This window comes from Artemia franciscana, chromosome 6, assembly GCF_032884065.1.
Source record: "Artemia franciscana chromosome 6, ASM3288406v1, whole genome shotgun sequence".
Lineage (NCBI taxonomy): Eukaryota > Metazoa > Arthropoda > Branchiopoda > Anostraca > Artemiidae > Artemia > Artemia franciscana.
In genome coordinates, this window is record NC_088868.1 from 21,349,420 (window position 1) to 21,364,075 (window position 14,656).

Below are 14,656 nucleotides of genomic sequence, written 5' to 3' on the forward strand. Positions count from 1 at the left end.
AATGATAAGTTAAATAGCAAAGAAAATGGCCAAGACATTGCTTGACATTCATGCAGGATATAAGGAAGAATGTAGTCAGGACCACAACATTTATAGTTCTAATAGATACTGGTCTATGTAGAACCACTGAAACAGTAACTAAAATATGTTCCATTTTAAGTAATAGCTTACATCATATACAGGAGGAGGGAAAACAGGACCAGAATCAGAGAGGCAAAAACGTATGAGAATTGTTGCTCAAGAATTCTAACTTTCAAATCAGGATCAGCAACAAGTTCACTATTGTGCAGTATATCAGGGAGTGAAAATCTTGGCTAATGTAACATTTTTGAAAAGCATAATGCCACAAAATTTTCAGGTTACCATTGAAATCTGGTAAATTTGCAGTGGGTCATATAATTTAGCTAAGAGATAAGTGAAAACATCATTTTGATGCCTTTTTTATGCTATTTCATAATTCAATAACTGCTTCTGGGGCTAATTACATCTTGAGTCTTTAAAGGAGCCCTGAAAGTATTTCATTTTGTAACCACATAAAGAAGTTATCAACACAAGTTAAGTTATTGAAAAGTGGTTAAAAACATATGATTAGTTTATAAATTAGTAGTTCAAGAGTAATATATTCCAAAAATACTTATTTATGGATATTCAAACCTCATTTAGGCCTATTAGGCAATTCAAATATAAACCATTTTCTTATTGTTTCAATTTTAGGATTATTTTGATGGCAAAGTTTCTAATTGCAAACTTCAGCACTATTGCTAGTCTACAAAATTTGAAAAATTTACCCTTAAATTGAAATAATAGGAAAATATGTTTATTCAAGTTACCTAATAAATGAGGTTTGAATTTTTATAAATAAGTATTTTTGGGATAGCCTATATTACAATAGAACAACTTATTTATAAACTAGTGACAAGTTTTTAATCACTTTTCAACAACTTAACTATTGTTGATAACTTCTTTGGGTGGTTCCAAAAATTACCTTGGGGCCCCTTTAAGGGCTCAAGATGCAATTACCCCAGAAACAGTTGTTGAACTTGAATGAGCATAAAAAAGGCATCAAATAGCCTAGCATTCTCACTTTCATCTTAGCTAAATTATATGACCCACTGCAAATTTACCCAAAGTCCTACACTAAACTTTCCTAGTACTATCTACTTATATCTTTGATTAGGTTAGTTGCCTTACAACAAAAAGTTTGGTAGGTTGGTTAATATTCTGGGGTTTTCTTTTCTGCAATATTTCTATGCTCAATGTTTTTGAACAATCTACTAATTTGATTGGTGAGAAATGATAAATTTGTAACCTGTTTAGCTCAAAAAATTCTGGCACAAGGCTTTTCAGCATGCAAAATTTCAGCTTTAATGTTTTATCAAACTATCTTAAACATCCACAGAAATAATTTGACTCCAACTAATCTAGCTTGGCAAGTTTTTCAGAGACTAGTTTGTAATCAATATATTTTTGCTGTTTTGAAAATAGTTTGGTAAACTTCTAGTTATTGACTTCTTGCTATCTCGGAAAGGGTTTAAGTTAGGAAAATGAAACTTTCAGAGATGGGTCTACAGGCTAAATACCTTCTGAAATTTTGGTAAAATTCTAGTTAATTGACTTCTTGCTATCTCAGAAAGGGTTTAGGTTAGGAAAATGAAACTTTCAGGGATGAATCTACAGACTAAGGTATGTCCTGGGAAGGTATTTTGAACCAACTACCTCTACTCCTTCTCTCTGTAGAGGGCCCTGACCTTTGATGACCTTAAAAATTTGTGTGTTATAAAAGTGAAACCTTGCAAAATAGATCTTCTGCTTAATTGAAGTACAACACAATTGTTTTCAGCTTCATAACTTGGCTCAAATCTATTTTATAAGGTTTTAAAGATATACAAATACATTTCCTAAATTCTGAAAAAAACATTGATATGGCTCAAAATTCTACTCAAATAACAGGAATTGCATTTTCAGAACTAAAGGCAGAGAAAAAGCAACTGATAACTGAAAATTAAGGTAAAATGTCATTTTGTCAAAATTTCAATAGCCTAGGTATAGATCTGTCATTTAGGCAAACTTCAGGGCCCTCTAAGGGAGAAGGAGTGGAAGTGAGGGTAAAATTCTAATCCATTGACTTTTTGCTATCTTGGAAAGTTGTTGGGCTAGAGAATTGAAACTTTCAGGGATGTGTCTACAGGCTAAAGTATATCCCGGGAAGTTATTTTGAGATCCCTAACTATACCCCTTCCCCCTCCTCTATATAACGCAGTTTTTTGTGCATTACAGCTTATATTTTGGTCAAATTTGATCCTATATTACTATTAAAAGTGTAAATCCTTGTTTACCTTAGAAAAATTCCACTTTTCACGTTTTTTTAAGCTACTATATTCCATAATTACTTCACCTGCATTGAAAAACAATTATCCACCTTTTATGGTATAGTTAAGACTGGAAAGTAGGTATTTAAATGCATCCACTGTTTGAAACTCTTATCTTTAAAGGGCTTTTGACAGGGGTAATACAGATAAGACTTTGAACTTTTACGGGGCTTCTCACTCAAAATTATGATTCGTTTCTACAATTGGGTAAGGTTATTATGTTATATTAATTTGAAAAAATTAGAAAGATGTATTTGTAACTTACAAATGGGTGATCAGATCTTAATGAAGTTTGATATTTAGAAGGATATGTGTCTCAAAGCTCTTATTTTAAATCCCGACCACATCTGGTGACATTGGGGGGGAGTTTGGGGTGGGGGAACCTAAAATCATGGAAAACGCTTAGATTTCTTAGATTGGAGGGGTTGGGATGAAACTTGGTGGGACAAATAAGCAGAAGTCTTACCAATCTCGTCTCTCTCTCTGTCTCTCTCTCTCTCTCTCTCTGAGTTGAAGAAACTTTTCATACTTATTTTTTCAAGTTTGACTCTTTGCCACAATCCTGCTTTTTAAAACAATTAAAAGCTTCAGCATAAAGAGTGAGGGATTGCGGAGGGGACAATCCATTTCATATATGGAGTAATTTCTGTTTGTTTTAAGTTTTAATGTTGCTCTTACTTTCAGTTAAAAAAAACTAGTTTTTTATGTAATTAATACTTAGCTCATCAAAACTTCACTTCACTATAATTTTTTAGGTCCTAATCAAGTTGGCCAAAATACAAAACATACAAAGATAGAACATGTAAGGATAATGAAGACAATTTATATATCAAAAACTTACTTTGGTCAGAAGGTGGACGTTAATCTAAATAAATCTACTATGCAAAAGTTTGTGAATTCTATTTGTTCTGTATCATTTAAAATGTTAAATATAAATAACTGAAAAAAAAACCAGACCGAATCAAACAGTTTGTGATAACAAACAGTAGTAAGGAGCAACCCGGCTCAATAGTAACCAAAACTCTAATAAATATAATTTTATAATAATAGTTACATCAAAAGAATTGCATTTTAATGATGATTTCAAATATATAAGTTTCATTAAGTTTAGACTTACCATCATAACTTACGAGTCTGAGAAAATTGGCCTTATTTTAGATAATAGGGGAAAACACCCCTTAAAAGTCATAGAATCTTAACGAAAATCACACCTTCAGATTCAGCGTATCAAAGGACCTTACAGTAGAAGTTTCAAGCGCCTATCAACAAAAATGTAGAATTTTGCATTTTTTGCCACAAGACAGATCACTGATGCGTGTTTATTTGTTTTTTTTTTGTTTGTTTGTTTTTTCCCCAAGGGTGATTTTATCGACCCAGTGCTCCTAGAATGTCGTGAGAGGGCTCATCCTAACGGAAATTGAAAGTTTTAGTGCCCTTTTTAAGTGATCAAAAAAATTGGACCCCTCCCTTGCTCATTTTTCTCCCAGTTCAAATCCAGATCAAAATTCTGAGATAGGCATTTTATTCAGCATAGTCGAAAAATCTAATAACTATGTCTTTGGGGACAACTTACTCCCTGACAGTCCCGTGGAGTGGCTGCAAGTTAAAAACCTTGATCAGTGTTTAAATATAGTAATGGTTATTGGGAAGTGTATAGACACTTTCAGGGGGATGTTTTTGGCTGGGGGAGGGGTTGAGGGGATGGGGTTATGCGGGGGTTTTCCATGGAGGAATTTGTCACGGGGAAAAAGATTTCCATGAAGGGGGTGCAGGATTTCTTTGAATTTTTTAAAGAACAATGATAAAATAAGTATGAAAAGTTTCTTCAACTTAGAGAGAAGAAAAGAGAGAGAGAGAGAGAAGAGAGAGAGAGAGAGAGAGAGAGAGAGAGAGAGAGAGAGAGAGAGAGAGAAGAGAGAGAGAGAGAGTAGAGAGAGAGAGAGAGAGAGGAGAGAGAGAGGGGGAGAGAGGGAGAGGGAGAGAGGGAGAGAGAGGGAGAAGAGGAGAGAGAGAGAGAGAGAGAGAGAGAGAGAGAGAGAGAGAGAGAGAGAGAGAGAAAGAGGAGAGAGAGAGAGGAGAGAGAGAGAGAGAGAGAGAGAGAGAGAGAGAGAGATTGGTAGACTTCTGCTCATTTGTCCCACCAAGTTTCATCCCAACCCCTCCAATCTAAGCATTTTCCATGATTTTAGGTTCCCCCACCCCAAACTCCCCCCCAATGTCACCAGATCTGGTTGGGATTTAAAATCAGAGATTTGAGACACAATATCCTTCTAAATATCAAACTTCATTAGATCTGATCACCCATTTGTAAGTTACAAATACATCTTTCTAATTTTTTCAAATTAATATAACATAATAACCTTACCCAATTGTAGAAAACAAATCATAATTTTGAGTGAGAAGCCCCTTAAAAGTTCAAAGTCTTATCTGTATTACCCCTGTCAAAAGCCCTTTAAAGATAAGAGTTTCAAACAGTGGATGCGTTTAAATACCTACATTCCAGTCTTTACTATACCATAAAAGGTGATAATTGTTTTTCAATGCAGGTGAAGTAATTATGGAATATAGGCTAGTAGCTTAAAAAACCGTGAAAAGTTGAATTTTTCTAAGGTAAGCAGAGGATTTACACTTTTAATAGTCATATAGATCAAATTTGACCAAATATAAGCTGTAATGCACAAAAAAACTGCGTTATATGGAGGAGGGAGAAGAGGTATAGTTAGGGATCTCAAAATAACTTCCCGGATATACTTTAGCCTGTAGACACATCCCTGAAAGTTTCAATTCTCTAGCCCAACAACTTTCCAAGATAGCAAAAAGTCAATGGATTATAATTTTCCGAAGTGGGTGTACTTTAAAATACCTTCCTGGGACATACTTTAGCCTGTAGACACATCCCTGAAAGATTCATTTTCCTAACCTAAACCCTTTCTGAGATAGAAAGAAGGCAATTAACTAGAATTTACCAATAGTTTAGACTGCCAACTAGTTATCAAAAGCTTTACTGTTTATATACCAAATCATTAAAAGTACCAATTATATCTTCTTTTACTTTCGAAATATTTGTAACTATGTCATCCATGTTTTCTTATTTTATATTTTCTGCTTAAATTGAGGCATATTGCCAGTTTCAAAATACCGACGAGAAATGCTAGATCGAATGAGTTAAACCAAGGGTCACAAAATAAAAGAAATAAAGTAAAACTGATCAGCTATTACAAAAGCAAGAGATGTTTAAAGTCTTTTTCCAGGTCTTATTAGCCCAATTTTAAAGGATCCAGCAAGGTACGATTGTGTCTAGGGACCACTCCCCTCATTGCTACGCCTGTGATAGAATCCTGGCTATATTGTGTAGAAAATTGGTTCCCCGATTACTCAATACGTTTTCTTTTTTAAAGTGTATTCTATAAGACCCCGAAGTAATTTTTAGACTTCCAAAAAATATTTCCTACTTAATTTTACAATCCAAGGGTAGGATTTCTTTTTTTTTCGATTCTTTGTGATTAAGTACAAAAGAACAGGTTTTGTTTCAACTGAAAGTAGGAAGCGAAAATAAAACTTTAAACCAACAGAAACTATTCCTTATATTAGGCAGGTTGCCCTTTTCAATCCCTGGCTTTTCACGCTAAAGTTCTTCAGAACTCCAAAAAAGCCTCTTTTCAGCAGCAACGCTATACCGTTGCCTTTAGTAAAAAGTCATAGGGCTACAATATTTTATTGTCCTTAATTAAAAAAAAATCCCGACAAAGAGGATTTTGGCTTTTTAATTTCAAAAGAAATAATGCCATATGATGGCAGTAGTGCATTCAATCAAGTTGATTTGCTTGATTTGTAATGAAAATAGGCTAAGTTTGGTAATCTATAATTGCGTATCAGCTATAATAAGGGGGTTGAGTCATTGTCTAGGTGGGGTATATTCTTAAGAAAAATATATTTTAATGGACAACTGCTTTTTCTTCATGAAGTTTCAAATAAATGTTGAAAGAGGTAAAGTGGGAATAAGAATTAATTAAATTGTTTCTATACAGCTAAAATGTTACATTTCCATATTTACCAGTAAAGAGGTGGAAAAGGCAAGGCAGGTCATCATTATCCCGCCAAAAAACTTCTTGGGGATGGCAAACACTGCTAGGAAGTCAGTTTTCTGCAATTTTAAATGGTGATTTTTTTTTCTATTTATATGAAGTACTCTAATGTATTTGAAGAAATGCATGTGATCTATTTATCAATAAGAAACTCCTATTGTAGGGGGTTGTGATGGCTTCAGTTATGTAGAAGGTCAAAATTCTCACAGAATTTCTATTCATACAAACAATAATACTCCTATTCATCCAACCAAAATTCTTTAGTAGTAATATTAAGAAGGACTTTTTACCAAAGTTACTATTCACTGCTATTTTTTTTAAAGTATAATCAAATATTATCCAAAATTAACGTTGCAAGTTTAAACATAGTATGGACTAATCAACGAAAACTTATTATTTACATATTTTAAAAGCAATTAACCAGGGATTGAAGTGACGGCACCTCAAATTATATCTTGGTTAGGTCTGAGTATGATTTGGAAAACAATCAGAAATTAAATAAAAAAGACCTTTTCAAATGAAAGCAAGGAATAGAGTTGAAAGGTATTTCAACGTATTATTCTTTATATAAAGGGGGCTGTCTCCTCCATTGCTCCTTAGTCTTTACTTTGATGTTTGGATATTTTCAAATTTTTAATGAAAACAAAAAATTTTTGGTTATTTCAGAGTCTTCTGGTTGGTGACTGAATATTAAAAAATTTTATAAAAGCACTTTTGAGCAGAACAAACTCAGATAGTTGGCAAATTCCATATGTTATACTTACTGATTATCAAAAACTTTAATAAAAGCACAATCTTTTTGATTGATCGGTAAACATCCCAAGAATAGTAAAAAAACGAAAAAAGATTTCCCATGCATGTTTCCAAGAAAATAAAACCCTTTCACATTTCTTAATAAAGAAAAAATGATTAATATTTGATAATATCAAGTGAATTTTGGCAACATCAGTAAATATTCCATTCGATCACTTATCTGCGGCTGCAGATGGCAATAGTTTTCACCCGAGCACTGCTATTAATTCCCCCACAGTTATACGTAGCAGCCCAACTGATTTATCTTATCCTTGGTTAACTTATTTTAAGCCAGGTTCGTTTGGGTTCAGTAAGCATGCTCGGACGCTTACTGAAACCTAGGTGTATATTAATACACCTAAAACGTTTCGAGGGGGGCAAAAGGTTTGAGGGATGGGCGTTGGGGCCCCTGAAGGGGAACTTGGGGACCGAAACTTATTCGCAAGCCCGGTAATAGAAAAACAGTGTGCTCGGGACCATTTCATTACAAAAAGGATACATGAATGGCTGTAGTCATTATAATTTTGGGACCGAAACAAGTGTCATTGACCAATCAAAAGAACCAATGCACTTGGTACCAAACAAAATTGTATGAAAAAAGTCCCCATTCACTAAGCATACGTTACAAATACATAGATTACGAACCTATTCTATATTAGAGTCCATGTCAAATTTTTTTTTTATTTGACATCTTCGTGCTTCAAGTAATGATAATAACTTGGACCAGTTTTCATTCTTGGCAATCAAATGCATTTTACCGGAATCTGAGATGCGGTATTTGGGACATGAGGCTGTGACAGTACTGTGACAATATTCATTGGTATTCGAATACAGTGTTTGCGGAACGTTGCAATCTGAAAGACCAGACGCAAGGGATTGTTACATCCAATTGGCTCTAGTATACTTTCTATGGCTTTGCTAGTATGTGTGTAGGGGATACGAGGGGTTAGCAACTCCAGTAGTACACCGATATAGGGATCTGCTAGTATTTGTGCAGGGGATACTACTTTCGCAATTAATTCACCGTGTTAAGCTCAATGGTAACACGTAAGAAATCCTTAAAATTCATAAAAAAGCGAAATCACCTCAGTTTAAATCTGAAAATTTACCATTCAATACGAAAATGAGGCTTGGTCACACATCGACTCTGTATCGAACTAATTCAATTCAAAATTAAAAGTTCTTTTAAAAGTTTCAAGGATATTTCCAGCTATTATAGAGCGACGCTGCCTATGATATTGTTTTTATGCCCTTTTTAAAACCTGTATGCATATAGCTTTTTTCGTTTCACTAAAACTACCCCTAAACAGTCCCTAAAACACCTCTAGTTTCTCCAAAATCCCATTCAACATACGCTGAAACTTTCAAATTAATACCAACAACCGGTCCAGAAGCACTTCTGGCACGTCCTCTTGACTACCTATGTGGACATAGTGTGTTCCGATTTATTTCGATGCAGTTTCAATACATTCCAAAATTTTCACCTTAATACCCTTAGTCTTAATACCAGCTGCAGTAGTAGTAGCAGTAGAATTAATAGTAGCAGCCTTAGCTTTAGTGGCAGTAGCAGTAGCAGAAATAATAATAGTAGCAGTAGGAACATTAAGATCCGAATTCTTCCTTTTGGTTAGCTCAACATCCCCCACAACAAATCCTGTTATTTTCAACTTCTCACGCCAAACTGTTCCTAAGATATTGCTGTTATGCTCTTTTGACAACCCGCATACAGATGGCGTGTTGTGATTATGTTCACCTTCCCCCCTCAAAACTTCTTAGATATTTCACCTTCATACAATTAGGCACAGTAATAGTACTGGTATTACTAGTATTAATTGCTGGAACAGTTGTTCTAATAGCAGCAGTAACATTAACGTACTGCCTTTTGGTCAGTTGAACATTCCTCTCTTCAAGTCGTGGAAGTTTCAACTTAATGTAATTAGCCATTGCTATGGCATTGCTGATATGTTCTTTTGTTAGCCTGTTTGTCCATATACTTCTTGAAATTTCATCTCAATGCTCATAGCCTTACGAGGAGTTGTAATGGAAGTAGTAGTAAATACAGCAGAGATAGTAGCATTAGTAGCAGCGTGCAAGCGTTGCTTTTTGGTCAGATGATCTTCCCCTTTAAGCATTCTATGAAAGCTCTAACTTAATGCCAAAGTCAACTCTTGAGGAACGCTCTTTTGACAATGTACATGCACATGGCGTCTTTTGATTTAGTTCAAGTTTCCCCTCGGTATTGTAAATCGAGCAGAGTGGAATTAATAGCAATGGTAGCAGTAGTGGTAGGTAGTTGTAGTAGTAGCGGTAGTATATAAATGTTGCCTTTTTGATCATCTCCCTTATAATTTTCTTTTGAAGTTCCAAATTAATATACTCAGTCCCTGAGTTACGCCCTTTTGACAATCCGTATAACACTACTAAACATTCTCTGACAGGCTCACCTGAATGTCCTTCGTCTTTTTGGAAAGAAAAGTTCAACATATTTACCTTTCTCAACAACATATACTATGTGTAAACAATGAAAAAATTGCCCAGAGGATTTGTGGGAGGTAGAATCCTCAAAGTTATAATTACTGAATATTTCAACAATGCTGAACAAAATAGCTATCTTAAAATTTTAATCGGATGTGTTTGGGGTAATGAAAGGCTTGGGGAAAGGTATGGTTGCCTTCCATTCACTTTTGACTCTTGAAAAGGGCTCTAGAACTTCCTACTTCCAACCAAATAAGCCCCATCTGATCCGAAGTTTATACGAGCACCCATTCCATAATAACCTTATACGCCCCGGGGCATAACGTACTACCATTGTCCCAGGCTCTAATGGGGGGGGGGGGTGTTCATCTTGAAGACAATGTTATATGCTCTTTGGACTACAGTAAACAAAATGGCTATCTCACAATTGAGAAGAATGCGTTTGCGGAAAATAGGATTTCAGGGGGGGGGGGTAGTTCCCTTCCATCACTTTGACTTTTAAAAGGAACTAGAAATATAAATTTCCAATCAAACGAGCCTCCTCTAGAGTTCACATGACCACTCCTTTCATAAAAACTTTAAATGCCCTCGGGCATAACTTGCAACCCTTGCCCCCAAACTCTGAGCGGTTGTATCAGCCCCAGAGGCCTTGTCAGGTGATCTTCTTACTATTTTTCTAACAAATGGCTATCTCTCTGAGCGGTTGTATCAGCCCCAGAGGCCTTGTCAGGTGATCTTCGTACTATTTTCCTAACAAATGGCTATCTCAAAACTTCTATGAGATGCATTTAGGATAGACACGACATGTGGGGGAGGGGTAACTGCCCTCTGATCACTTCGACTCTTAAAAAAAGCACTATAGCTTCTGATTACCAATCCAGCGAGCCCCTTCCAAAGTTTATAGGATCACCGTTTTTAGAAAAACTTAAAATGCCCCCAAGCCATAACTTATATCCCCTTGCCCTGAGGACTGTAGAGGGTTGTCATCCTCAAAGACATAATTTCCGGACCTTTCAACTTTGCTGAACAAAACAGCCATCTCAAAATTTTGATTGGATGTGTTTGGGGAGAAGACAGGCACCGGGAGAGGGGTTGGTTTCCATCCAATCACTCAATTATCAAGAAGGGCACTAGCCCTTTCAATTTAGAATTGAATGAACCCTTTCCCAAGTTGCTACAACAACTCCTTCTATACGAAGACCCCTGGTCTAAAAAAGATAATAGTACATATTACCCACATCGCTTTACCAACAGTCCATAACGCAATTTCCAATCGAATGAGCCCCTTTCGAAGTTTCTGTGATAACTCCTTCTATACGAGGTACCCTGGTCAAATAATAATAATAATACATTGTGCCCACATCGCTCTTTACTTAGGCAGCGCTATAACGCTACCTATGATTAATGAAAGGCTGCACTATGTGTAAGCCTTTAGTCTCCAAGCAAGGAAAGTGAGGGGGATTTCGTGGTTTGACCCCCTCCCCCATAGGTGGTCATATACCATCCGTATATCAGGACTTGATAATCATGGTTTGTCCGTGGTGTTTATGACACATACCAGTTTTCTAAAACTATGAAAAATCAACAATATTCCCGATCAAAAGTCTTTCCTAGATAGAAGATAGATTTACATTATACAGAGGATGCTCCGGTCGTATCTATGGTTGATATCTGCAAAATATGAAGATATCTCCTTTTTAATTTATAATTTTTAAGGCCTCACTTTTTTCTGTCATTTTCATTGCACCCTCAAGGGATCAAACTACAGTTTCTCAAACTTGTCTTCTTCTTTTTTTTTTTTTTTTTTTTTTGCAAGCATAGTATTTTTGATTTTAGACACCCTATAAATTTAGACATTGGCCCGTCTCTTAAGAGGGGGGGGGGGGGCGTGAACGGATGAGTGGAAGAATAAGGAGAAGTTGCACCAGGTATAAGGAGAAGTTGCATCTACCGACTTAACCAAACTTACATTTCTAATTGATACAATAATTGGTACTTCTAATTAATAACCATTAGTTGCTTTGTTCAAATAAATCAAATTTATTACAAATAAACAGTCAAGAGAAAATATTAAAATTTAGTCCAAACCAGAGAATTCTGTAGGAATTTGACGCATTAGTCATCGAACTACATGCCCCTTCAAGAAAAAGAGAGTCTTGGGCCATGAGAAAAGGACTGTTAATTTATCGCGACGGCTGCTTGGAATTGCACGTCGCTTGATGTCCCGATTGTACAAAGCGAAACACCATAAATTGCATTCGTAATTAATTCACCGTATTAAGCTCAAAAGTAACACGCAAGAGATCCTTAAAAATAAGAAAAAGCCAAACTACGTCAGTTGCAATCTAAAAACTTACCAAAAAATATGCAAAATTTGCAAAAATGAGGCTTGGTCACGCATCGACACTGGGAACGTTTCCAGGGGGAGTGAAAGATAGGGGAATGTGCTACCAGGGAAACAAAATTCAACGGACAAAGCCACAGAATCTAAAAAGATACCCCGATATTTTGAGTTCTCTCTTGGCCAATATCAATCATTTTGTACAGTTTGAAAAGACGTCGGTTAAGATGAACGATTAAGGGAGAGAAGCATAGACACAACGGCCGAGTAAGACCACAAGAAAAGAGGAAAATACAGAGCGTATTTTTTAGATACGCCTATAAATAGAGTTATTGGAAACTTCCAAATTCATTAAACTAATGATATTTTGAAAAACAAAGCTACCGTTAAAGTAGGTTACTCGGCTACATAAAATTCAGAGATGAATAAATGAAGCTCAACATGTAGTTATACTCCGTTGTCATTTGTACAACAGATTCTGGTTTATTTTTGCTATTTGCTGGACTATACACAAGTAACTTGGTGTTCTTTGCTTATTAGGCTATATTTTTTGTTTTACCTTGATTTCCATTTTTATTTTAAAGTTACAGTATTTATCATCTTGATTTATCTTATTCCTTCAAAATCTATCTTTTTAAATTTCTCTTTATTTTAATTTCTATTTTTCTCCTTTATTTAGGCCGAACACACTGCGTCAATTGTAGGTGAAATATGTGGAGCATCATTTCCTTCTGCAAATCCCACTAGACTTCTCAATTTGTGTTTTTGTATTTCTTTGGAATTTGAATCACGTATTACAATTTTAGTAAAGGCTGGAATTTATTAATTAATTTTTCACTTATAACATTATGGTACACAGTGTTTTTAGATTCCAACCCATTGAACAATAGGGTGTTGAAATGTTCGGAATATCCAGCCTTTTAAAATGTTAGATCATACATGGGGCTGGGAAAATTCCAACCCCCAAAATGGCTGAGCTCTAGGTATGAGTAGCTGCTAAAACCTTTATTGTCAAATTTAATTATACAAAAATGAAAAAAAAAAAATCAATAAAAGTAAATTGAGAGGGTACCAAGATCAGTGGCTTTTCGTCAACTTGGAGAGTTGTTGTGTTAGGTGAATGGAACTTCCAGGAATGAAAAATGGCCAAAGTTAGGGCCTGGAAAATGTTTTTAAGCCCCTACTTTCATCTTCTTCCACCCAAAACCCTAATTTCAAAAAAACCTGGGAAGTTTTTTTTTTACTTTATGTATGAAACTTTCAAAGTATTTTCGACCAAAATTAGGACCAATTTGATGCTTTAAAAGCTTTTTCTTCACCCCTTTTCAATATACAAGCCTTGAAAGGTTCTATTTAAAAAAAAAAACAAAACAAAAAAAACTGAGTTCAGAATCCGGCTGAAATCCAGAGAAGTTCGGAACCTAAACTTGAAGCATAAAAAGTGTAGGCTCTATGCAAAACTTCATTAATGTGTTTTTTCAGGCTAATACATTTGTACGTGACTTTACTCGATATTTCAAGCATTGCAACAGGAAACCAGTAAAGACAGGTAGTTCAAAACACGGACAGGTAGTTCAAAACACAAAAGGATGGTATGTCCATTTCTGAAAGTTCAAATCACGTCACACACAGCATTCCTAGTTAGAAGGAAGTCAGTATCCTCCACTTACCAGCCCTCCCCCCTATCCCAAAGATCATTTTGTAATCATGGTGATAAAAAAAGGTGAAAATCTCCTTTTGATGGAATTTCAACCAAAAAATTCAGTTTCACGCTCAATGCCAACAAATTTGAGTTGCTCAGTTGGGCCATACCTAAAAAAAAAAGAATCCGAAATAATCTTAACGTATCAATAATTCAATTATTTTATATAAATAGAAAAGCATCAAAAAAATAATATTGTTATTTCCTTTGTTTTTACACAAGTATCGAAAGTGGTAGAAACGGGGCCTAACAATATAAAGTTTTTTAGATATTCAATTGGTGGATAAAAGTTCCTCCCAGGGCACCCCTGGGAAATTTAAAATACATAACATTTGCTCAATTACACAACATTTCGAAAAATAAGTCTTTTAAAACGAACACCTTCCAACCCCCCCCCCCCCGAAAAAAAAGAACAGTCCTGGAGACTTATTTTCTTCATGAAAAAATGAGAAGAAACCCCTTTGGAAGGTAGTTATGACCATATAAGAGGTTATATAAGCTGTATTATAACTGGATTTAGTTTCCATAACAGGCAATTACTTCCTGAATTTCCACGCAATTTTTGCGGGATAGGCAGGTAGGTAGGTAGGTTTTATTTTTATCCACAATATAGACATAAATAATAAGACACCACTAATAAATTATTGCAGCAAAAAGAAAAAAATTAGATAGTGAAAGACCAATAATTAAGACTAATAGATTACCTGTAATCAAAGAACAACTCATCACCGGCTTGAATAGCATGCTTGGCAAAAATTCCAATTCTGTGGTCTCCATTCACCATCATTACCTAAAAAATGCAGAAGCTAATTTCAAGATTGTACGAAGCTGGTTTAGAATACTCAGATTTAAGAAATATCTCATTTATGCTTACCCAATATGTAAAGCTGAA

General features: G+C 35.3%; 1 protein-coding gene across 1 annotated transcript in view; it reads right to left on the minus strand.

The window, feature by feature from the left end:
* Positions 1-13,549: 13,549 nt before the first annotated feature.
* LOC136028180 (histone-lysine N-methyltransferase E(z)-like) overlaps positions 13,550-14,656 on the minus strand; it is a 73,486-nt gene continuing 72,379 nt past the window's right edge. The window contains exons 14-15 of the mRNA XM_065705881.1: positions 14,469-14,554; positions 13,550-13,874 (exon numbers count right to left, since the gene is read on the minus strand). Of these exons, the coding sequence (XP_065561953.1) occupies positions 13,811-13,874; positions 14,469-14,554 (150 nt within the window). The 3' untranslated portion in view covers positions 13,550-13,810. The remainder of the gene's footprint in view (positions 13,875-14,468; positions 14,555-14,656) is intronic.